This window comes from Oryctolagus cuniculus, chromosome 5, assembly GCF_051225735.1.
Source record: "Oryctolagus cuniculus isolate XC-2025 breed Fujian yellow rabbit chromosome 5, ASM5122573v1, whole genome shotgun sequence".
In the NCBI taxonomy this organism is placed as follows: domain Eukaryota; kingdom Metazoa; phylum Chordata; class Mammalia; order Lagomorpha; family Leporidae; genus Oryctolagus; species Oryctolagus cuniculus.
In genome coordinates, this window is record NC_142871.1 from 144,931,415 (window position 1) to 144,953,959 (window position 22,545).

Below are 22,545 nucleotides of genomic sequence, written 5' to 3' on the forward strand. Positions count from 1 at the left end.
CAATAAGTTCTTCTCCTCCAGGCAGATACTTCTTTTCAGCCTGTTTCTCAGAGTAAAAGCCAAATGTCCATGAACAAAGTTAATGTTGAGCAGTTTTCTTTTGATCAGATTAAAACTCGCCCAGAAGGTATCTGACTGTGTAAATAGACCCTGGAGCATGCCGTGGAACCTTTATGTCTTGTAAGTTTTCGTGTCTTTCTTCTGGACTCTTTGGCTCCCAAGGAAACTGTTGTTAACCTTTCAAATTAAATTCTCATTTGCAACTTACACTAAACCTCAGCTTCGATGTATCCATCAGAGTGAGTGGGCAGAGCCTCCGTGGTGGTGGTTGTGGGGTCACAAGTCCTTGCTCTTCACCACAGATCTTTGCTGACAGAGGCGACCACAGCTGCATCCAGGCTAATTAATTGCTCTTGCGTTTTTAGCTCCCTTTGGGGCCTATAGGTAGCCAATGGCCATTGGTCCCTGACTTGTGGTGGTTCTGCTTATGACTGTTTGAGTTTATGACGGTGCAAACATGATATGCATTCAGCGGAAACCAGACTTGGAATTTTGAACTTGGCTGTTTGCTGGGCTAGTGCTGTGCCTCCCATCCTCTCTGGCAATGCTGGACAACAGCAGCGAGCACAGCTCCCAAGCAGCCCCAGGGTCACCAGAGGAGCCCAGACATTCTGCTATGCAGCTGAGCCGGACAGTGAGAGGTCAGGTGCATTCAGTGCACTTTCCACTCACAGTGTTTTCAGCCAATGATGGGTTTGTCAGGACAAAGCCCCATTGGACATAGAAGAACATCTGTACTTCTTAATCTTACAAAAGAGATCCACATTGTTCAGTGAGGGGGTTAAAAGTGTTAGCAACTAACAAATGAGTCCCAAATGCACAGACAACAAACTTAGGTAGGTTGAAGAAACCACATGATTAAACCAACATTACAAAAGCACCTACTGTGGGGGCTGGCACTGTGGTGTAACAGGTAAAGACACCACCTACAGTGCTGGCATCCCATATTGGTGCCCATTCAAGTCCCTACTGTTCTACTTCCAATCCACCCCCTGCTATTGCACCTGGGAAAGCAACAGAAGATGACCCAAGTGCTTGGGCCCCTGTGCCCACATGGGAGACCCGGGTGAAGCTTCTGGTTCCTGATTTCAGCCTGTTAGAGTCCTGGATGTTGCAACCATTGGAGGAGTGAATGAACAGATGGAAGATCTCTCTCTCTCTCTCTCTCTTCTCTCTCTCTCTGCCTCTGCCTTTCAAATAAATAAATCTTTTTTTTTAAAAAAGCACCTACAATGCACCAAGTTCTAGACAAGGTGCTGAGAACACAAAGATAGTGTGTGGCATAACAGACATGATCTCTGGGCCCACATAAATCCCTTTCCCAGGTAGTGTGATAGCATAGGGTGGGCAGGGTGACAGAGCCTGTTACTAACATAGATGGGGAATACCTGGGAGGTATACCCTGTTCTGAAGTAGAGTGTGGCTGTGGTACCTGTGGCAATCTGGGTACCTCTTAGAAATACAGAGTCTCAGGGCCAACATTGTGATACAGCAGGTTCCGCTGTCACCCAGGACACCGGCATCCCATATCAGAGCACCAGTTCTAGTCCCGACTGCTCCATTTCCAATCCAGCTTCCTGCTAATAAGCCTGGGAAAACAGTGAAAAATGACTCAAGTATTTGGGCCAGATGGGAGACCCAGATGGAGTTCCAGACCCCTGGCCTTGGCCTGGCCCACCCCTGGCATTGCAGCCATTTGGAGGGTGAACCAGCAGATGAAGGACCTCTCTTTCTCTCTCCTTATCCTTCTCCCTCCCTCTGCTCAGCTGTCACTCTGCCTTTCAAAGGAAGGAAGAGAGGGAAGAAGCGGTTCTGACTCTCAGGCTACTGCCCAGCCATCTGGAATCAGAAGCTGCCTGTTAACAACTCCCCAGGTGTTTATGTGCATATTACAATTTGAAAAGCACCACTCTGGCGTATTTCGTTTGGGCTGAAGGAATTGTTGTGCAGTGATCATGCATTTGTACTTGTTCATTTATTTAGTAAAGCCTTTTTATTAACAACCACTTGTTGGCTATCCAACATGTGCAAAGCACACATTATATTCATGCTACAGTTTCAGCTGTTTTTATCATGATGCAAAATAAACATCAATAATGAAAGCTATATTGGAAAATAACCATGCCAAGTAGACTCCTGGGTGGGCAGGAAGGGTAACAAAGGAGCTGACACTTGATTTGGATCTTGATGTATGATAGGTGCTTCATAGGCAGATAGAGATGAAAAGGATGGTTTTTGGCTTTCTTATTATGAGAGGCAGAGAGAAAAATGGACAGACAGAACTGCTATGTGCAGATGTACTCCCTGCATGCCCACAGTGACCAGAGCCAGAGCCAGGAGCCAAGAACTCAAGCCACATCTCCTAAAAAGGTCTCAACTATTTGAGCCACCTGCTGTCCTCTAGGTCCATATTGGTAGGGGAAGCCAGAATCCAGAATCAGGAACAGAACCCAGGCACTCAAATATGGGACACAGGCCTCCTCTCCCACATCCTAACCACTGAACCAAACGCCCATCCAAAAGGACATTTCCTAACAGAGAAATCAGTCTGTGCACACAGAGCTTGATTGAAGAACTCGGCGAGAAAGGCTAGTAGCTTTGCAGAGCTGAACATGATGAGAGGTGAGACCCGGAAGGCGGTTGGTCAGATGGTGAGGTCCTTATGTATCATGCTAAGAGGACGAGGTCGTATGTGGTAGGCAGGGTTGTTTTGTTCTGCACAGGTTTTTAGCGAAAAGTTATACCCTGTGAGTAATGACTGAGGAATTGTGTAGGACAAATGGAAAAGGAGAGATATCAGAGGCCCTGACATATGTCAGGGGACTTTAGTGGATGGCTAGGGGGTGACCTAAAATGTGATATGGGCAATGCAAAGAAAGAGATAGAGTGACCACTGAGTTGAAGGACAAAGAAGAGATAGAAAGAGAGAGAAGTAGTAGGAGCTTAAATGTAGACAAAAACTTCCAGTCTAGAAATCTGGAATCATGGTACCATCGATAAAAATAGGGAAGTCACGGGAGGGGCTCATGGAGGAGGAAGACCATCCATATGGGATTTTGCTATATTCTGTTTGAGTGCAAGTGAGACATCCATCCAGATGGAAAAGGTATACAGCACTGAAATGCAGGCCTGGAGCTCACTGAAGGGGTGGACCCCAACATAACGTTGAGAGTTGCCTGCCTAGAAATGAGAGCTGTGTAGATGTGAGCTCCAGGATAATAACCTTGGGGAATGAGGTTACTTCCAGGGTGGGGTGAATCAATCCAGGAGACAAGAGGTGGACAGGAGGAGAACCCAAAGAAACAGGGTCTCAAAGCCACCATCGGAAAGATGAAATCAACTGTCCTAACCTGGGGAGAATCAGGACTGGTACAGGGCTGCCATGGTCCATCATTGCCCTGTGGCCACTGACCTTTGAGGGGGCGGGTGCTGGAGGGTGGGAGGTAGATGCAGTTGTAGCGAATTCTGGAGTGATAAGTTTCTGTGTGATGATCCCTTAATGATTCGTGGTCTAGCAGTCTAACGTGTGAATCACTTCTTATAGCTTCAACTTCATCCTTTTGAAGTTTGGGGATTATTTGTGGGTTTTCTTTTCATCAGTGCCCACCTCTTAAAGGTCCCACCACCTCAACACTGCCCCACTGAGGACCAAGCTTCTGGCACGTGGACTGTTGGGGAACACACTCAAACCATACCCAAGTTTTAGCAGGTGCCTCAAGGGAACTCAGCTGCAGGCAGCCTTGGCTTCTCACCCATCGCTGTTCCAACTGCTTAGCCTCTGCTCCCCAACTTCCTGAGACAGGGCCTTCCCGTAGCACTGCCATGGCCTGATGACTTTCTCCATCTCACTGTCCCTTCCCACCCCCAAGTGACCAGGGGCAGTGGCAGATAGAGCCTGTAGCCCATCCTTGTCAGAATGTTGACGGATGGCAAATCATCTTTAATTTAGTTCTGTTCATTTGGGAGACAACGAGAACTCGTATCTACTGGGTTAACCCCCCAAATACCCACACTAACCAGTGCCAGGAGCTGAGAGCTCCTTCCAGGTATCCCACAGGGGTGACAGAACCTGGCAACCTGAGGCATCACTGCCGCTTCGTGGGGAGTGCATTAGCAGGAAACTGCAGTTAGGAGCCAGAGCCAGGGGTCAAACCCAAGGTACGCTGATGTGGAATGCAAGTGTCTTAACTGCTGGGCTAACCACTGGCTCCAAATCTCCTTTCTTAAAGTGAATGTCATCTTTTCAAATGGCCACAATGCCTTGAGACTCCAGGTGACAAGATATTAGCTGAAGTCATATCTTTGTGGTCCGAGGGAGCAGAGTATGGAAGGGTGAGTGATCATTTGGCGTAGGTGTTTCTGTGAATACATCTGGAGGCCACCCTGAAAGACACTTCCTCAAGTAGCAGGGGTTTCATGAAGCAAGCAGGCGACAAGGGGTGATGTCTAGAAAGATACAGTAATCAGACCTGTAAGTTCCTGTGCCATCACTAACAATTCAGTTTCATGTATTTGCTGTGGTGAGAGTGCTCACGTCCCTGCTCCTAGAATCCCCTAACTCTTGCTTCCTCGTGTCACATTCTGCCCATGCTCCAGGTTGCTTTATAAAATCTTCTCTCAAGGAGCTTCTCTGGTCTTTGCTGGCCGCATGTCCGACCCCAAGCCCGATGCCCCTTTCTCTCCACAGCAGCTCTGATGCTCAGCCCCTTCTACTTTATGAAATGGGTATTTATTCACTGCACTAAGAATTTGTGAAGCACTCGCCACATGTCAGGCCCCGGAGCCTGGGCCTCTTCCCAGCCCTGTGCAGCGGGCTTGTGCCCTAGGAAGTGAAGCATCGCAGGAAGAGTGTCCTGACCAGCCCTTGTGATAGCGAAACAAGATCGCTTCCTCTTCATGTGAGTTGCAGAACACCTACACACAGAAGGCACATTTGAATTGAGCCCTGAAAGATATGCAAGAGTTTTCCAGATGGAAAATGGGCAAGAGTCTTCCAAACTGAGGCACGGCCCGAGCAAAGGCTCACGGAGCAGGAGAGAGCCGAGCTCCTGTCATGTCTGGGAACACAGAGCATCTGCTCCCGGGCCAGGAGCTCATTGGATGATGCTGCGGCAGCTGGTCCAGGGCATTAGCAACAGGCGATATCCATATGCACTTGCTGCAAGAAACACATTTGTTTCTGAGCACGTTTCTTCACAGTGGAATTTGCAAAATGTTATTATTCCATGACCTATGGATCCTGCCCCTTGCTCAAGCCACGTAAAAGCTGTGCCTTGATGGTGGGAATGACGGTGGATGATGCATTTTATTGCTGATGACAACGCTTCCCCTGTTCCCCGTGTGCCTCCCGCCGCCCGTTGTTCTCAGTTGGCAAAAATGCAGGAAGTGGAAGCTGATGTTAGATGAAGCAGAATAGTTTGTTTTTTAAGGTGGGTGTGGTGGAGGAGGCATTTGGTACAGTGGTTAAGATGACACTTGGGACGCCCGTGTCCCATACCTGAGTGCCTGGGTTTGAGTCTCTGCTCCACTTCCTTTGTTTTTGGTGGTGGGGGTGAGGGTGGGGATTCAAGAGCAAATTTTTCTCAGAGCCTGCAACAGTTGGTTAACAAGTTGGTATCATCTAAAGGCCTCTCTCTCGCTTCAGACATGCAACCAACAGAAAGCAAACGGTATGTCTCAGTAAGTGTAGGGCGACGCCCCCTGACCTTTCCCCTCTGCGCCACGTGCTTGTTGCAACAAAATCACTTCACAGCCAAATGCAACTCAAACCCAACACACAGCAACCAGTTGTCTCCAGTATCACCGATTCCCGTCCTGTCCCAGACCTAGAAGCAGAGGTTAAGAGGAGAGGCTGACTCTTGATAGGAAAGCCTCGCTATACCCTACAGGAGCAGCGATGGGAAGGAGGCTGGTCCCTGAGGGTGGGGTGGTCTGCTCCACTGCCGATTCCAGCCTCCTGCTAATGCATCCCCTGGGAGGCAGCAAATGAGGGCTTAAGTCAGTGGGTCCCTGCCACCCACATGGAAGACCTGGATTGAGTTCTTGGCTCCCGGTATTAGCCTGGCCCAGCCCGTCATTGTAGGCTTTTGGGAAATAAACCCCAGATCGGAGCTGTCTCTGACTGTCTAATTTTCAAATAAATAAAGATTAAATAAATAAATTTACTTTAAAAAAAATGGTGCAGATTATCTTCTAACGGGAAAATAAACACTTCATAAAAGGGAATGCAAGGCAAGCCCTGGCCACAATTTATTGGTGCAGCTTGCACCGTTGACACAAACCGAGCTAATCCCAGTCCCTTCCTTGGGTCTGAGCCCCGAGTCACCTTTCCTGTGGATGTTGGAGCTGAAATTGACACGGTGCTTAGCTTGACTTAGCATGCCGCCTCTGGAAAGCTCTGGAGACGTAGATGCTCCTTTGTTTTTATGAAAACTTTTTCTTAAATAAATAATATATCAAATGAGTATAGTGTCACATATAAATAATCCTGCTCATAGCTATTATTTTGCCTTAACCCCCTGCCTCACCTTCACTACTTACCAAGTATGGATAATTTGAGAAAGTACAATTGTTTCTTTATGACCCTAAAGTCTGCAAGAAAAAAACAAAACCTGGAATTCAGTGATAGCTGAGTCTTTGGCTCTTCTGGCCAAATGAAGTAGTCTTCCAGCTAATTCAAGCCACATGTCACTCTTGGACTTTATATAACTGCTGCTTCCCCAGCCTGTGTCTCTTTGATGGGTATACTCTGCTATCTTTAACCCTGGAAAGTTTTCCCATGGAAAATTTAATTTTATCTCTCCTTGTTTTCTCTTATGAGAAATTGTATTTTCAAACTGCCAATGCTGGCAGACAAGAAAAAAAAGACAATCTGGAAATTCCAGATTTGGTCCAGACGTCGGTAGCCAAGCCAAGCCAAACTAATAATTAAAGCTACTTATCAAGACCATGTATGCAAAGTGTCTAGATCTCTTGTATTCTATGGGGGTCTACTCTGAGAGCTTGCTCTGCTTTTGTCAAAAATGTCCAATTTGTGGGGCCGGCACTGTGGCGCAGCAGGTTTAATGCCCTGGCCTGAAGTGCCGGCATCCCATATGGGCGCCGGTTCTAGTCCCAGCTGCTCCTCTTCTGATCCAGCTCTCTGCTATGGCCTGGGAAAGCAGTAGAAAATGGCCCAAGTCCTTGGGCCCCTGCACCAACATGGGAGACCCGGAAGAAGCTCCTGGCTCCTGACTTCAGATCAGCGCAGCTCCAGTCATTGCAGCCAATTGGAGAGTGAACCATCAGATGGAAGACCTCTCTCTCTCTCTCTGCCTCTCTTCTCTCTGTGTAACTCTCTGACTTTCAAATAAATAAAATCTTAAAAAAGTCCAATTTGGGCAAGTAGAACAGAAATCACCATATGTTTTCTGAAGAGACACATCCAGATAATGAATTTCAAAAAGTTGATGGAATTAAAAGATACATTTATTTGGCTGCAAAAGATTTTTGAAATCCATGCAGTTTTTTTTTCATAATATGTATTTTTCATGAGCCTTTCAAAGACTCCTCTACGTGTAGATTTCAACACTTTCACATCCAAATGAATTTCTCTTTTAATTCCATTTTTTCACAAACGTGTTGAAGTACTCTCAGGAATTCAGAGTATGACAAGCGTCAACACACTGGGTTACTGGTTTGCCGGTCCTCGAGTAGACGGTGTGTGTCAGTTTTCTCACGTGAAGCTGATACCGTTTTGCAGAAGCAACTTTGATTTTCCGTTTCGTCGTCTACAGCTGAAGTTCTGGCTCAGGTGGACCATCAGAGGACAACACACAAAGGCAGGGGGAGGCGGGAAGAGAGGCGGAAGAGTGAAGTCAGAGACCATAGGTGAAATCATGAGGTTAGGGTTTTGGTTTTGGTTTTTAAATTATTTTTTTAATTATTTATTTGAAAGGCAGAGAGACAGAAATTCATCTCCCATCTGCTGGTTCACTTGCCAGATGCCCACAATAGCCAGGGCTGAGCCAGGGCAAAGCTGGAACCAGAACTCAGTCCAGGTCTCCCACCTGGTGGCAGGGACTCAGCAACTTGAGCCATCAGCACTGCTGCCCCAGGGGTTCACACTGGCAGGAAGCTGGAATCAGGAGCAGAGGCAGGAGCCAAATTCAGGTGCTGTGCTACAGGCTGTAGGTGTTCCAAGCCGGGTCTGAACTGCTAGGCCGAACACCTGCCTTGAGACGTGATCTCTCCCCATTCATTCGTAACCTAGGATAAGGATGTTAGGAGCTTTGCCTGTGAAGATACCTGTTCAAAGTGGCCCCACATTTCCTTAAAAATTATGGGACCATCTGTTTCTACCTGGTCTCACAGCAATGTGCTGTTTCCTAGAAGAAATAGGAAATAGTCCCCAAACAGACCTTATAAAAATGGCTAACACACAGTATGCTGAAACTATTATTCAGCAGTATTATTAACAATTCTGTTTTCTTGGAAAGGTCCCCAGAAACTTTGTTTTCATTGGCAAAAGAAGTCTCAGAATTCTAAGAAGTGATAAAAATAAGAGAAGAGAGGCTTTAGTCCAGTCACTCTGGCTCAGTTATGTTGTATGGACGGATCATCTGACACTCTATGGGCAACCTGTTTTCCTGATTGTAGTTGTTTTCTTTTTTTAAGATTTATTTATTTATTTGAAAGAGTTACACAAAGAGGAGAGTCGGGGAGAGGGGTGTCTTCCATCTGCTGGTTCACTCCCCAAATGGCTGCAACGGCCGGAGCTGCGCTGACCTGAAGCCAGGAGCCAGGAGCTTCTTCCCTGTCTCCCAAGGACCAAGGCCATCTTCTACTGCTTTCCCAGGCCACTGCAGAGAGCTGGATTGGAAGTGGAGCAGCTGGGTCTCGAACTGGTGCCCGTATGGGATGTCGGCGCTTCAGGCCAGGGCGTTACCCCACTGCGGCACAGCGCCGGCCCCTGTAGTTGTTTTCTAATGAAGCTGGGATCCAAATATGAATGTAAAAGTTTACAAGTTCTTATGGAAATGGACAGATTCAGAAATGTATCAATTTGGTTTTGGTGTGTGCGCATGTGTGTGTGTGTGTGCTTTAATTTTAATTAACACCTAGTAGTAACTATAAATATTTATGGGCTACAGTGTGATGTTTCAGTTCATGTATACAGTGTGTTAACCATCAGATCCCTGTAGTTAGCATTTCCAGGTGTATCATTTCCTGGTGTTTGGGACGTCCAAGCTCCTCTCTTCTAGTTCTTCTCAAATATATACGAGGCTGTTGTGAACCACAGGCACCCCGGGGTGTTCCTGCAGAGTTAGTGCACTCTGGCTTACTCCTCTTTCTGTATTTTGATGCTCTATATCCAACCTTCGTCCATCTCTCTCCCCTAACCCTTCACAGTCTTCACTGACATTGAGAACACACAGTATGTGTCTTTCTGTGCCTGACTTCCTCTACATAATGCCATCCAGTTCCATCCATTTCGCCCCCAATGACAGCATTTCATTGCATTGTATGGCTGATTAACATTCCATCGTGGGTACCTTAAGCCACATTTTCTTCATCCATTCATCCATCATTAGACACCTAAGTTAATTCCATTATATTGGCTATTGTGAATAGTGCCCCAGTGAACACGGGAGTGTGGGTATCTCGTGGATAACACTAATTTCATTTCCTTTGGACATATGCCCAGAAATGGGGTAGCTGGATCATACATATGGCAGATCTATTTTTAGTTTTCTGAGGAACCTCAATATGTTCTCCCTAGTGGCTCTACCAATTTACATTCCAAACAACAGTGTATGAGATTTCCAAGCATCCTCGTCAGCACTTATTATTTTTTTGCTTTTTCAATAATGGCCAGTCTGGGGTGTGTTTAGATTTGCATTTCCTCGATGGTTAGTGATGTGAGCATTTTGGAAATATATCAATTTCATTGTTACTGACCAAAGCACATCTTGCAGAAAACAGAAAGAAACTGGTTTAGCAATCCAAAATATAAGCATGCCATTCATGATGGCTTTGGAAAGTGTATTTTGCTGCAAGGCAGACTGATTTCTGTGCCTAAAAGTACTTTGTTCTGAAGATACTAGTTCTTTCTTTTAATCCCGCCCTCCTAGTGTCATAGGTGAGATGTTTGTCATCATGTTTCATGTGCCATAGTCCACAAGGCCACTTGAAAATGTTAATAAACAGTAGTTTGTAAAGAGAATCAGTTGCAAAATGCTGTGAGTGCCTACAGTTGCAGCATGAAGATATGAGTGTATTTGTGGTTTGAAATGGCTTTGTAATTTTTAAATTGCTTTCAAGTATAGAACTGGGGCACGTGTAAGTTGTCACTGCCACCTGGAGTGACACTTAACAGGAAGCCAGGTGACTCATGGGCCAGGGTGTTTCAAAGAACAGCCAAGAATCTGACCCATCCCCGCTCGGCAGGGAGCCATGTGGGGGTGGGGGACATAAAACCCACACCACACCACTGCATGTCAGCTGCTTCATTTTGTGGCTTTATCTGCAATCTCCACAAATACGTAAAGACAGATGGCTCAAAATATTGCTCTCTCTAAGCTAGCTTTATGGAAGACATCTCTTAACAAAAGCTCTGTTGTAAGCAACAGATTCTGCCTGTTCCAAGAAACTGTCACGTGGTGTTTTAATTTTCTTGGTCTTTGCTTTTTAAACTTTGGTTTAAAAAAAAAAAAAAGTAACCAAGATATAGGTTATAGGTTGCCTGACCTATTCTGCAAATTGAAGACAAATGTTACCTGGGAATGTTTCTCCCTTGCTTAAATCCTCTTGCTGTCTGCTGTTAGGACAAAGGGGTCTACAAGGCACCGGATGGTGTGGTGGGAGCCTACATTGCTGTAGCCTCTGCTCCGGCCCCCTGCCCCTGCCTTCTCCAGGAGAGCTGGTCACTCCTTGTGTGCCCCAGCATCCCTTGTTCATGTGACAAATATAAAACTGCCTCTGCAGTTACTCTCCTGGGAACCCAACTCCACGGATGCTCATCTCTGCTATAAGCTGGCATGGTGTTTTCATGTAACCTGTGCACCTCCTCCCATATACCTGAAGTCGTCTCTGGCTGTAATGCCTACTATGAGGGAAATGTTAGGTAAATAGCTGGTGCTCTGTGTTTATTCAGGGAATAATGATGAGGGAAAAAGTCTGTACATGCTGGTTGTCTCAGTCTACAGCTAGCTGAAACAGGGGATCAGGCACCTGCAGATTCAAGATTATGAGCTTCTAAAAAAAAAACAAAAAAAAAAACAAAAAAAAAAACAGGACTTGGAGCAGGCTAAGGCACCACTTGGAATGGCCACACCCCAATGGGAGTGCCTGGGTTTAAATCCCAGCTTTGCTTCCTGATTCTAACTTTCTAACTGGTAGCAGGTGATGGTTGCCAGTGTGGGAGACTTGGATTAAATTCCCAACTCCTGGCTTCTGCTGGGCCCAGCCCCAGCTATTGCAGGCATTTGGAGGAGTGAACCAGCAGTTGGGAGCAAGCTCGTTCTCACTGTGTGTGTGTGTGTGTGTGTGTGTGTGTGTGTGTTTCTAAGACAGGACTTAGGCCTGTTTCCTCATTGTGTACCCAATTCCCAGCAAGGTAGCACCAGGTAAATATTTTTTGAGTAGACCAGCAAATGAGCCTTGCTTTCTCACTTCATGCTCAGTCCACCTACTAACAAGTTAGATTCCGTATAGAGAGAATCATCTGCTACCCCTCTGGGCCTAAAACTCTTAGAACTTGAAATGTGAACATTGAAGATTTCCAAGCAACTTCAGAACTACAGATTTTAGCCTGAAAACTTTTGCAACTAATTTGTTTAATGTAAATAGTTGTATTTCACTTTTTGTTTCATTGTGTCACAGGGACAGGAACTCGCCTTCGTCCTACTTTTTACAAGCTCAACCAAATGGATAATTCAAGTAATTTTTTCACCTAATCTAGATCCAAATTTGTACCAAATAATTAAGGCAAGATGTTGGTGGCGAGAATAAGGTGGTAAGAGTAGATTGCTAGCTGTCGATTACATACGTCATTGCCACCAGCAAAGCAAGGTGGAGACTCCAACTAAGAACTGGAAACCACTTTCATTTTAAAAAAAATATCTAAATCCTAGAGAAATCAAATGATTAGTAGTTACTCCACAAAGTAACATTTAATGAGGACAAATTTCAGTGCACATTAGCATAGACCTTTATTATATATAATATAGTTATATATTATATACGGCATATATAACCAAAAACTGACAAGCATTCCACATGCAGCATACAATGGGTTCATTATTTTATAGCCACAGTTCACATATTTAAAAACAGAGGAAGCAGCTGTTCCCAGGACATTTGAAATTAATTTAGAGAAAGGGATTTGCGGCACACTGACTTTTTAAAAAGTCTTTGTGCCCAAAAAAAGTATAGAATCAAACATCTGCTCTCAAAAATAATCTTAATAGAGCTTAAAGGCAGCATGTTTAGGATTTGTGCTGTATTCTTGCAATATAACTGAAGCTTGTACCCTGAATATGGCCATGTAAACTCATAACTGTGCTGCGTTTTGTTTAAGTTGGAAGCCACTGTTAGATGATTTTAATAGAATGTACTTTTTGAATTGTCCCCAGTCTGAGGCCCCAAGACACTTAAGAAACTCATGTCATCAACAAAGAAAGTAGGGTTTTTTTTAGGTTTATTTATTTATTTGAAAGGGAGAGTGACAGAGAGAGGGAAAGACAGAGAGAGAGACAGCTCTTCCATCCACTGGTTCATTCCCACATGTCTCCAACAGCCCAGGTTGGACCACGCTAAAGCCAGGAGCCGGGATTTCTTTCCCGGTCGACCACATAGATGGCACAGACCCAAGTACTTGGACCATCATTTACTGCCTCTCGAATATATTAACAGGAAGCTGAATCAGAAGCAGAGGCGAGGCTTGAACCCAAGCACTGTGATATGGGATGCAGGCATCCCAAGCAGCAGCTTACCCACTATGCCACAACACCTGCCCATTGAAAGTTTCTGGAAAAGCATCTGTGTGTAGGTCATTGCCACTTAAGACTAAGTCTCCACTCAGTTCCTACCCAGGAGACCTCTGTTCAGCCACCAGCTTCACTTCCCCCTCCAGGTGGCCTTGTGCAAGTCACACAGCTTTCTGATGCATTACTATACACTATAGAAAACAAAGGGAATGGGAGCCAGTGCTGTGGCGCATCGGGCTAACACCCTGGCCTGAAGCTCCAGCATCCCATATGGGCGCCAGTTCAAGACCCAGCTGCTCCACTTCCGATCCAGCTCTCTTATGTATCTCTGGATACATAAGCAGTGGAGGATGGCCCAAGTCCTTGGGCCCCTGCACCCGTGTGGGAGACCAGGAAGAAGCTCCTGGCTCCTGACTTCAGATCAGCGCAGCTCCAGCCATTGCGGCCAATTAGAGAGTGAACCAGCAGATGGAAGACCTCTCTCTCTCTCTCTCTCTCTCTCTCTGTAACTCTGACTTTCAAATAAATAAATATTTTTTTAAAAAAAGAAAGGAAAATAAGCGTTAGGGTAAAACTCATTGCAAAAGGATGTGTTAGAGAAGACTCTGAGAAGAACCAGAAATACCCGGAGTGGACAGTGTTAGTCTGCGCATGCAGGTCTGAGCAGGTGGGCTCTGGGCAGAGCAGTGAGTACCGTCTGCAGGCTGGCCTGGCCGTTTTTCAGGGTTTCTGGGCTAAGCAGCAGGGAGGAGACCCCAGCTGGTGTGGTCACGCGCAGGCTCCCTGGGCAGGCACCGCAGGTTCAGAGGCTCTGCCCAGGCCTCATTCTCCCGCCTTCCTGAGAGGTGTGCCCCTCTGCAAGTGCTCCTTCTACATCTCTAGCTTCCGGTGCTGTGGAAAGCAGGAGGCAGTGGGTCACTCAAGGGGCAGCTGAGGCCACAGCCAGGGTCTGACGCTCTCGTCCTAGCCAGTCTGGACAGCCTGGGGCATTCATCTCTAAAAGGAAATCATGCTGAGGGGTGGAACCCTTCAATCTCTACCCCCAGCAGAGCAGAACAACAAGAACACTAGCCAGAGAGAGCCAGGGTCTAGGTACAAGGACCTTGCTACTGGCAGGCTGGCGCCGCGGCTTAATAGGCTAGTCTTCCACCTTGCGGCGTTGGCATACCAGGTTCTAGTCCCAGTTGGGGCGCCAGATTCTGTCCCGGTTGCCCCTCTTCCAGGCCAGCTCTCTGCTGTGGCCAGGGAGTGCAGTGGAGGATGGCCCAAGTGCTTGGGTCCTGCACCCCATGGGAGACCAGGAGAAGCACCTGGCTCCTGCCATCGGATCAGCGCGGTGCGCCGGCCGCAACGTGCCAGCCGCGGTGGCCATTGGATGGTGAGCCAACGGCAAAGGAAGACCTTTCTCTCTGTCTCTCTCTCTCTCACTGTCCACTCTGCCTGTCAAAAAAAAAAAAAAAAGGACCTTGCTACTGTGACCAGTGGGGACTTAGGAAAATTGCATAAGAGCCCAGTTTCCAGAACCAGGGCACCCAGTTGCCACAAAAGCAGCATCAAAGCTAGTGTTGAGGACTCGGCGGTTAAGCCGCCGCCTGCAATGCCAGCATTCCATATCAGAGCACCAGTTTGAGATCTGGCTGCTCTGTTTCCAATCCAGCTCCCTGCTAATGCACCTGAGAAATAGCAAAAGATAGCCTAAGTATTTGGCTCGCTGCTACCCACGTAGGAGACTCAGATGGAGTTCCTGGCTCCTGGCTTTGGCTTGGCCCAACTCTAGCCATTGCAGCCATTTGAGGAGTGAATCAGGGGATCGAAGATCTCCCTGTATCCCTCGCTCTCTAACTCTGCCTTTCAAATAAATCCAAAAAATAAAAAGCAGCATCAAGGGTGACAACGCTGAGGTGCCAGTATCAAAGCCCAAGATGTCTTCTGTCCCCTTAGGATGAACACTGATGGCAGAGCTGGCCGTAGGACCCAGGTCCGCTGCTAGAGCATGAGGGTTGCAATGGAGGTGCAATCCAAGCTGGGTTATTACACCTCTCCCATTCCTTCATCTACGACACATGTGTGGAGGCAGCACAGACTTCTATATCTTTAATTTGGCTGGTGGCTGTTTTTAAAGGGGGGAGAAGGGAGGAAGGAGGCGTTTGGCACAGCTGTTAGGACTTCACTTGGGATGCCTTGCATTGCAGATTGGAGTGCCTAGGTCCACTGCTGCCTCCAACTTCCTAGTAATGCATACCCCAGGAGGTAGCAGCTGTTTGCTCAAGTAGCTGGCTTCCTGCCATCCACATGGGAGACCCAAAATGAGTTCTAGGCTCCCAGGTTTGGCCTGGCCCAACCCTGGCTGTTGTGAGAACTAAGGAGAGAGCCTGCAGATGGGAGGCTTTTTCCTCTCTCTCTTTTTGTCTCTCCACTTCTAGAATAAACTAAATATTTATTTGAATAATTTTTAAAATAGGTATTTATTTGGAAGAGTTACAGAGAAGGAGAGTTAGAGACAGAGAAAGAGAGAGGGAGAAAGAGAGAGAGATCTTCCATCCACTGGTTCACTCCCCAAATGGCCACAACGGCTGGGGCTCGGCCAGGCAGAAGCAAGGAACCAGGAGCTTCTTCCAGGTCTCCCACATGGGTGCAGGGGCCTAAGTGTTTGGTCTATCTTCTGCTGCTTTCCCAGGCACATTATCAGGGAGCTGGATTGGAAGTGACCCAAACCGACACCGTACCGGATGCTGACACTACAGATGGAGGCTTAACCTTCTACACCACAGCACCAGCCTCCTAGATAATTTTTTAAAAGTCTGAATATAGTATAAAAGGTTTCCTTGAAGAATATTTTAGAATCAAACAGACATGTGCTTGAATTATGTCTCTGCCATTGAGAATTGAAATTTTTTATTTTATTTAAGGTATGCAAACTTCACGTATTTCATATGTACAGATTTAGGAACATAGTGATACTTCCCACGCTACCCTCCCCCCCCCCGCCCACCCTCCCACCCTTCCTCCTCCTCCTCCCCCTCCTATTCCAACTCTTAATTTTTACAAAGATCTACTTTCAGTTTACTTTATACTTGTAAGATTAATTAAATAGTCGATTTCCTGATTTATTTTCTGCTAGGGAAGTGCTTCAGTACAGTCTGGGTAGCATGGTTGTACTGATTAAGGTTAACCCCTGCACCCAGGAGATGGAGGTTGTCCCCAGACTTGTCAGCACCTGGGAGTCCCTCACCTAGGGAGCCTCAGAAAAGTACACATGTCTCATCTTACGTCACCTCCACCCCCAGAGAGTATTTGCAGTGTGGCCTGGGCGTGGGAATTTTTCGCAGATCCCTAACATGTTTTGAATGAGTTTGGGAGCCCCTGGCATAGAGCCTGCCATGTGCTGGGCCTTAAAAATCTGTTGAATGAATGAAAATCATCAGTGCCCGGCACCCCTGCTAGACTTAGGGCAGCACACGGCTCCCTTCCTCTCCTCTGCTTTTTCCTGGGACATTGAACTTGTCAGGCCATGACTGGCAGCCAGGCCCATGCAGGAAGGCCGACAGCTCTGGCGCCCGCTGTGCTCACGTCCTACAGAAAGAGAAGAAGGGACCGCGGTACAGATAAGTTAGTGTGCGAGGGGCGGCCGGCGGAGATCCAGTTAAGCGAAGGTCTGATCAGTTTGGTGCTGGGTGCTCCGCACTGCAGAGTGCCTGAATGCTGACTGAAAAGGAGCCCTGGAAACACGAGCCTGGGCTGTGCTGTGGCTGGGCAGACAGGAAGGGTCTGCCCAGCGCAGTTTCAGCTGCTCCCAAGCGCTCCTGTTTTTTTGGCTTTCATTTTCAACATCAGTGGCCGTAAATCCTATGCCTGCCATTCCTGCGTCACCTCTCTGAATAGATCAGTGGTCCAAAAAAAGTTGATTATGTGGCTTATCAGCTTCAGGATCCTTTAATGGCTCATAGAATGGATCCCGGGAGCCATGGAACCAACTAAGTGATTCTGTTAGGAGCCGGTATCACCTTCCCTTTCCCCAAAAATCAGACCATAGAGCCATGAGCGGTTTGGAGGGTGGGGACAGGGCCTGTTCCATCACCAACTCGATAAGTTATTATGTAATTGGGAGGAAAAGTATTTCTTGACTTTTGGTGTGTGTCACTGAGGACAGGAATATTTGCTTGATGCGCAAAGCTCCTATTTATGGTCTTTATGATTCAGAACAAATTCTCAAATTTCACCCCTATAACACAATAGAAAACATTTCACATGCTGGGGGAAGATTGATCTCTGAAATCATTTCTCCTTGACCCAGGAATCCTGATGGCGCCAGGTTGGTTATAGAAACATAAAAGCCTTGCAAATTATATCTGTAGGAAGTAAGAACTCCAGCCTGCTGGGTTTTTAAGTCTTGCATTCTGAATAAGAGAAGAATCTATTTTCAAGGGAATTCTACACTTAATAGGGATTGTGGAAGTACTTGGAAATAGCTTGTTTTCTTTTTCGAGCGGCATCTACTGTACTACTAGACTAAAACTTGATGAAGTTAAGGGCTGTGTATTTGGCTTAGCAGTCAGATGCCTGTGATCCCACATCAGAGTGCCTGGGTTCAAGCCCCAGCTCTGGCTCCTGACTGCAGCTTCCTACTATTGGAGACCCTGGAAGGCAAGAGGTGAGAGCTTAGGTGTGTGATTAGTTTCATTCCCCAGTCTGGGGCTGTTTAAGCAATTGGAGAGTAAACCAGTGGGTGGGAGCTCCCTCTTTCACTCAAATAATTTTTAAAAATTAATAACTTCTGGGGCCAGCACTGTGGTGCAACAGGTTAAAGCCATGGCCAGCAGTACCAGCATCCCATATAGGTGCCAGTTCGAGTCCCAGCTGCTCCACTTCTGATCCAGCTCCCTGCTAATGCACCTGGGAAGGCAGTAGAGGATGACCAAAGTTCTTGGTTCCCTGCCACCCACTTGGGAGACCTGGAAGAAGCTTCTGGCTCCTACCTTCAGCCTGGCCCAACCCTGAATGTTGCAGCCATTTGGGGAGTGAATCAGCAGGAGTGTGAACCTCTCTCTCTGTCTCTCCTTCTGTCTTTAACTCTGGCTTTCAAGTAAATAAATAAATCTGTTAAAAAATTAATAACTTCTTGATTTTGACACATCATAGTACTGAGTTGTTTATGAAAATAAGAATATACTGTATTTATTATTTATATTCTGCATTTATGTGATGTTTTACCTGTGTACTTGGTATTTAAAATATATGAACCTAAGTCACATTTCAACACTCCCAATTTTTTTAAGTTGAACTAGTTTATAATTCCTTATTAGAGGTATACAGTTCCACCTCCAAGTCTAAAAGTAAAGTGACTGGGGCTGGTGCTGTGGCACAATGGGTTAAAGCCCCAGCCAGCAGCACCAGCATCCCATATAGGTGCCAGTTTGAGTCCCAGCCGCTCCTCTTCCGATCCAGCTCTCTGCTATGGCTTGGGAAAGCAGTAGAAGATGGCCCAAGTCCTTGGGCCCCTGCACCCACGTGCGACACCTGGAAGAAGCTCCTGGTTCCTGATTTCAGATCAGCTCAGCTCTGGCCATTGCAGTCATTTGGGGAGTGAACTAGAGGAATGGAAGACGTCTCTCTCTCCCTCTCTCTAGCTCTACCTCTCTCTGTAACTCTGTCTTTCAAATAAATAAAATAATTCTTTTTTTTTTTTTTTTTGACAGGCAGAGTTAGACAGTGAGAGAGAGAGACAGAGAGAAAGGCTTTCCTTCTGTTGGTTCATCCCGCAAATGACCCTTACGGCTGGCGCGCTGCGCTGATCTGAAGCCAGGAGCCAGGTGCTTCCTCCTGGTCTCCCATGCAGGTGCAGGGCCCAAGGACTTGGCCATCCTCCACTGCCTTCCCGGGCCACAGCAGAGAGCTGGACTGGAAGAGGAGCAGCCGGGACAGAATCTGGCACCCCGACCGGGACTAGAACTCGGAGTGCCGGTGTCGCAGGTGGAGGATTAGCCTAGTGAACCGCAGCACCGGCCAATAAAATAATTCTTAAAAAAAAAAAAAGTAAAGTGGCTTTTATCCCAAATCGGTCTGTGTGTGTTTCTATCCCACTTGCTTGAAGCACCATGCAGCTGTCATCCATGGGGACCTTTCAGAACGTTAAAATAGTCCCTGTCTTCTCTGTCACCTTTTACTGCCATTTGAATTTGTTAGACCTTCACGTTGAAAACAAGGACTGCCCTTCACACAGCAGAGAAAGTAAGAATAAGCACAGGTCTTGCTCTGGAAGACTGATTTTCCCCGGGTTTGACGACTGACTGTCAGATCGGTTGCAGCCCCTCCAACGTGTCCATACTCTTTGTCTGGTGGTCAGCTTGAGGCTTCCATATCTGGAAAACGACTTCCAGAGCGTCCAGCATCTCTCCCTCTAGCTGGTCCAAAAGGCTCAAAATCACCTAATAACCATCCGCTGTTTGTCTCTCCCACTCTCATCAGGGATTGTGATTTCGAGTGTCGCTAAAGAGCTCATCTTCTTGTCAATTTGTACTGCTTTTTTCTAATAACTAGGCCAGCTTCATTCCTGTCCTGAGCCTTGGACATGAACTTGTGACCAGGCCTCTGTTCGCCTCTGAGTTGGCAGCAGGGCTCCTGGCCATGCAGATTCTACTGGCAGCCGTGCTCTGTGTTCCCAGGGTGGACCCCGGCTCAGCCCCAGGACCCCCTGCACAGAACCACTGTGCCTGAGTGTGCCTCCTGGGAACCCTGGTGCCAACAGGTTCCAAGTCACTCCAGCAAGATCCCAGCTGGGGCTTCAGTCTCGGTGCCATGCTCTCCACCTTCTGTGTTCCACAGGGTCCCGTCGCGTCGACAGCCTCAACGTTTTCTGTGGTCTCCTCCGGGCCGGGTCTCCCGCCGCCCCCTCCTCCTCCGCCCCCTCCAGGGCCACCTCCGCTTTTTGAAGCCGAAGGCAAAAAAGAGGCGTCCTCTCCTTCACGCTCAGCTTTATTTGCCCAACTGAACCAGGGAGAAGCAATCACAAAAGGTGAGAAAGTGGGACCTTGAGGGTGTCCCTGTTCCCCCTGGAGCACCAGGCACAGACACCCGGAGCCCCAGGGGACCTCAGTCCATCCCAGTCCTCAGCATACAGGGAAGGCGGGAGCTGCAGTGCTGCAGGGACTAGAAGGAGCTCAGACACCCTGGGTTCCCAGTTGCTTCAGCTTCAGCTCCTGGTGCCTTAGCATCCTCTTCTACAGCCACGAGGTCAAGATCGAGGGAAACAAATGTAGCAAACAGTAGCACCTCTGTGTATGCATCACACTGAGCTGACTGTGTTCTCTTGGTGAACAGTTGACTTTTTTTTAAAGATCATACAACATTAAAAATATATCAGGATCATGGGGCCAGCATTGTGGCTTAGTGTGTAAAGCCGCCGCCTACAACACCGGCATCCCATATGGAGTCCCAGCTGCTGCATTCCCAATCCAGCTCCCTGCTAATGGCCTGGGAAAAATACCCACGTGGGAGACCTGGAAGAAACTCTGGCTCCCAGTGTCAGGGTGGCCCAGCCCCAGCCATTGTGGCCATCTGCGGAGTGAACCTCTGCATGGAAAATAATTTCTCTCTCTCTCTCTCTCTCTCTCTCTCTCTCTCTCTCTCTCTCTCTTTCTCTGTATATGTGTCTATCTGTCTGTCTCTCCCTCTCTAACTCTGACTTTCAAATAAATAAATAAATCTTTTAAAAAGTTAAATAAAACATTTCAGGATCAGGAGCACATGCATTTTAAATGGTAAATCATGCTGACAAAAAATGGTATGCACATGTGTTTTCGCTTTGCACAGGTGATAGGAATTAGATTGTAAGGGGGTGCCTTTCTACTGAGCTGAGAGATGAGAACCCAAAATGCTAAATTTTTCTGTTACCCCAACTGGCTCCACTGGCTCCTCCAAACCTTGTTTGCAAAGTGAAGGAGTGGACTTTGAGCTCTAAGGTCAATTCCGTATTCTAATGCACGCTCACTGGAACGCCCTAACCTTTCATGCTGTGTCTGGCAAGTGGTTTAGCCATGGGTGAAGTAGTCATGTGATCTTTTGGGGGCAGGGGGTTTGGTGTGTATTGGGAATTTTTTTGGCAGAGATTTTTAATCTATCATCTCCTTAAAGAAGAGGTTCCTCAAATTAAAAAAAAAAAATGCTTACAGTGCTTCTGGCTATCTAAACTTTAATAGGACGAAGACTTGACATCTTAACTGGGAGTACTAGGCTGTTAGGAAACTAGCCTTACCAGAGGTTCTCATACTCTGTACAATACATGGCATAACATGTTAGGGACATTTCCCCTTGCATGAACTATAAAGAAATGTGTCCACATGTATTACGCTTCCAGGGCTCCGGCATGTTACAGATGACCAGAAGACATACAAGAATCCCAGCCTACGGGCTCAAGGACAGACTAAGTCTCCAACCAAAAGCCACACCCCGAGCCCTACATCGCCCAGATCTCTTCCTGCTCAGAAACATGCTCCTGTGTTTGAGTTAGAAGGAAAGAAGTGGAGAGTGGTGAGTGCTCCCTTTTACCTTTGTCTGTCACAATCCAGCTAAAGGACCTAACTGCTCAGCCAATTACCTGGGAGTTCCAAGTGACAGAGGCTAAATCTGCCTGCTGGAGTAGAAACCAGGACATTTCTGAATGTGTCCATAAACTTAACTTTTTTCCACTCATTCTCATGCATTCTTTAGCTTTTAAAATTGTTTTCTTAGTTATGATATAATGCAGACATTAAAATGTAGCATTGACCATTTTCAAGCGTGCAGGCCAGAGGACTAGCTTATTGAGCTGCCATCACTACTGTTCCATCCACAGAACCTGTCTCATCCTACAGAACTGAACATCCGAGCCCACTGAACAGTAGCTTCTTATACCCCCTCCTGCAACCCCCAGAAACCTCCATGCTACTTCCTGCTATCTCCATGAATCTGACTTCCTCCTTTCATCAGCTTGTAAATATTGAGAAACCATTAACCTGTGGAACCAGGGCGCCCCATTCTGATCTTCCATGGGGTGCGTTGTTCAGCCCCACTGATGAAGGCAGTGAGGCACTCAGCTGCCACCACCCAGCCCTGCCGGGGCTAACTGTGTGAACAGGACAAAGAAACTGCCTTTGTGGGTGAGAGCTGGTGTCCCCTGCCCACACAGAGGGTCTGCCTAAAGATGAAGGGTCACGGTCCCTAAAAAAGGTGATGGTAGCCTGAAAGCACGGGGGCTTAGACCACTCTCCTGACCCTTCACCGGCCTGTTTATCCAGCACTGCTTCGAGTCCAGGTGCAGCGTCAGTGTCTCAGCCAACAGCTGCCATACCCCTGCTCCAGCCCCCACCCGCTAGCCAGGGTCCAGACACCTGTTGATATGAACCCTGACCCCTGGTTCCATCCACCCATTTCCAGCCAATGCAGATACTAAGGTAAGACCTATGGTTTTCCTCTACAAGGAGAGGTTCTGAAAGATAGAGTACCTTGAAACATGCCACATCCTGGGTATCAACCTTAAACG

General features: G+C 47.1%; 1 protein-coding gene across 2 annotated transcripts in view; it reads left to right on the forward strand.

Moving 5' to 3' along the window:
- CAP2 (cyclase associated actin cytoskeleton regulatory protein 2) overlaps positions 1–22,545 on the forward strand; it is a 159,006-nt gene that overhangs the window by 126,054 nt on the left and 10,407 nt on the right. For both annotated transcript variants that reach the window (XM_002720865.6, XM_070074305.2), the window contains exons 8-9: positions 19,851–20,040; positions 21,382–21,554. In XM_002720865.6, the coding sequence (XP_002720911.2) occupies positions 19,851–20,040; positions 21,382–21,554 (363 nt within the window). The remainder of the gene's footprint in view (positions 1–19,850; positions 20,041–21,381; positions 21,555–22,545) is intronic.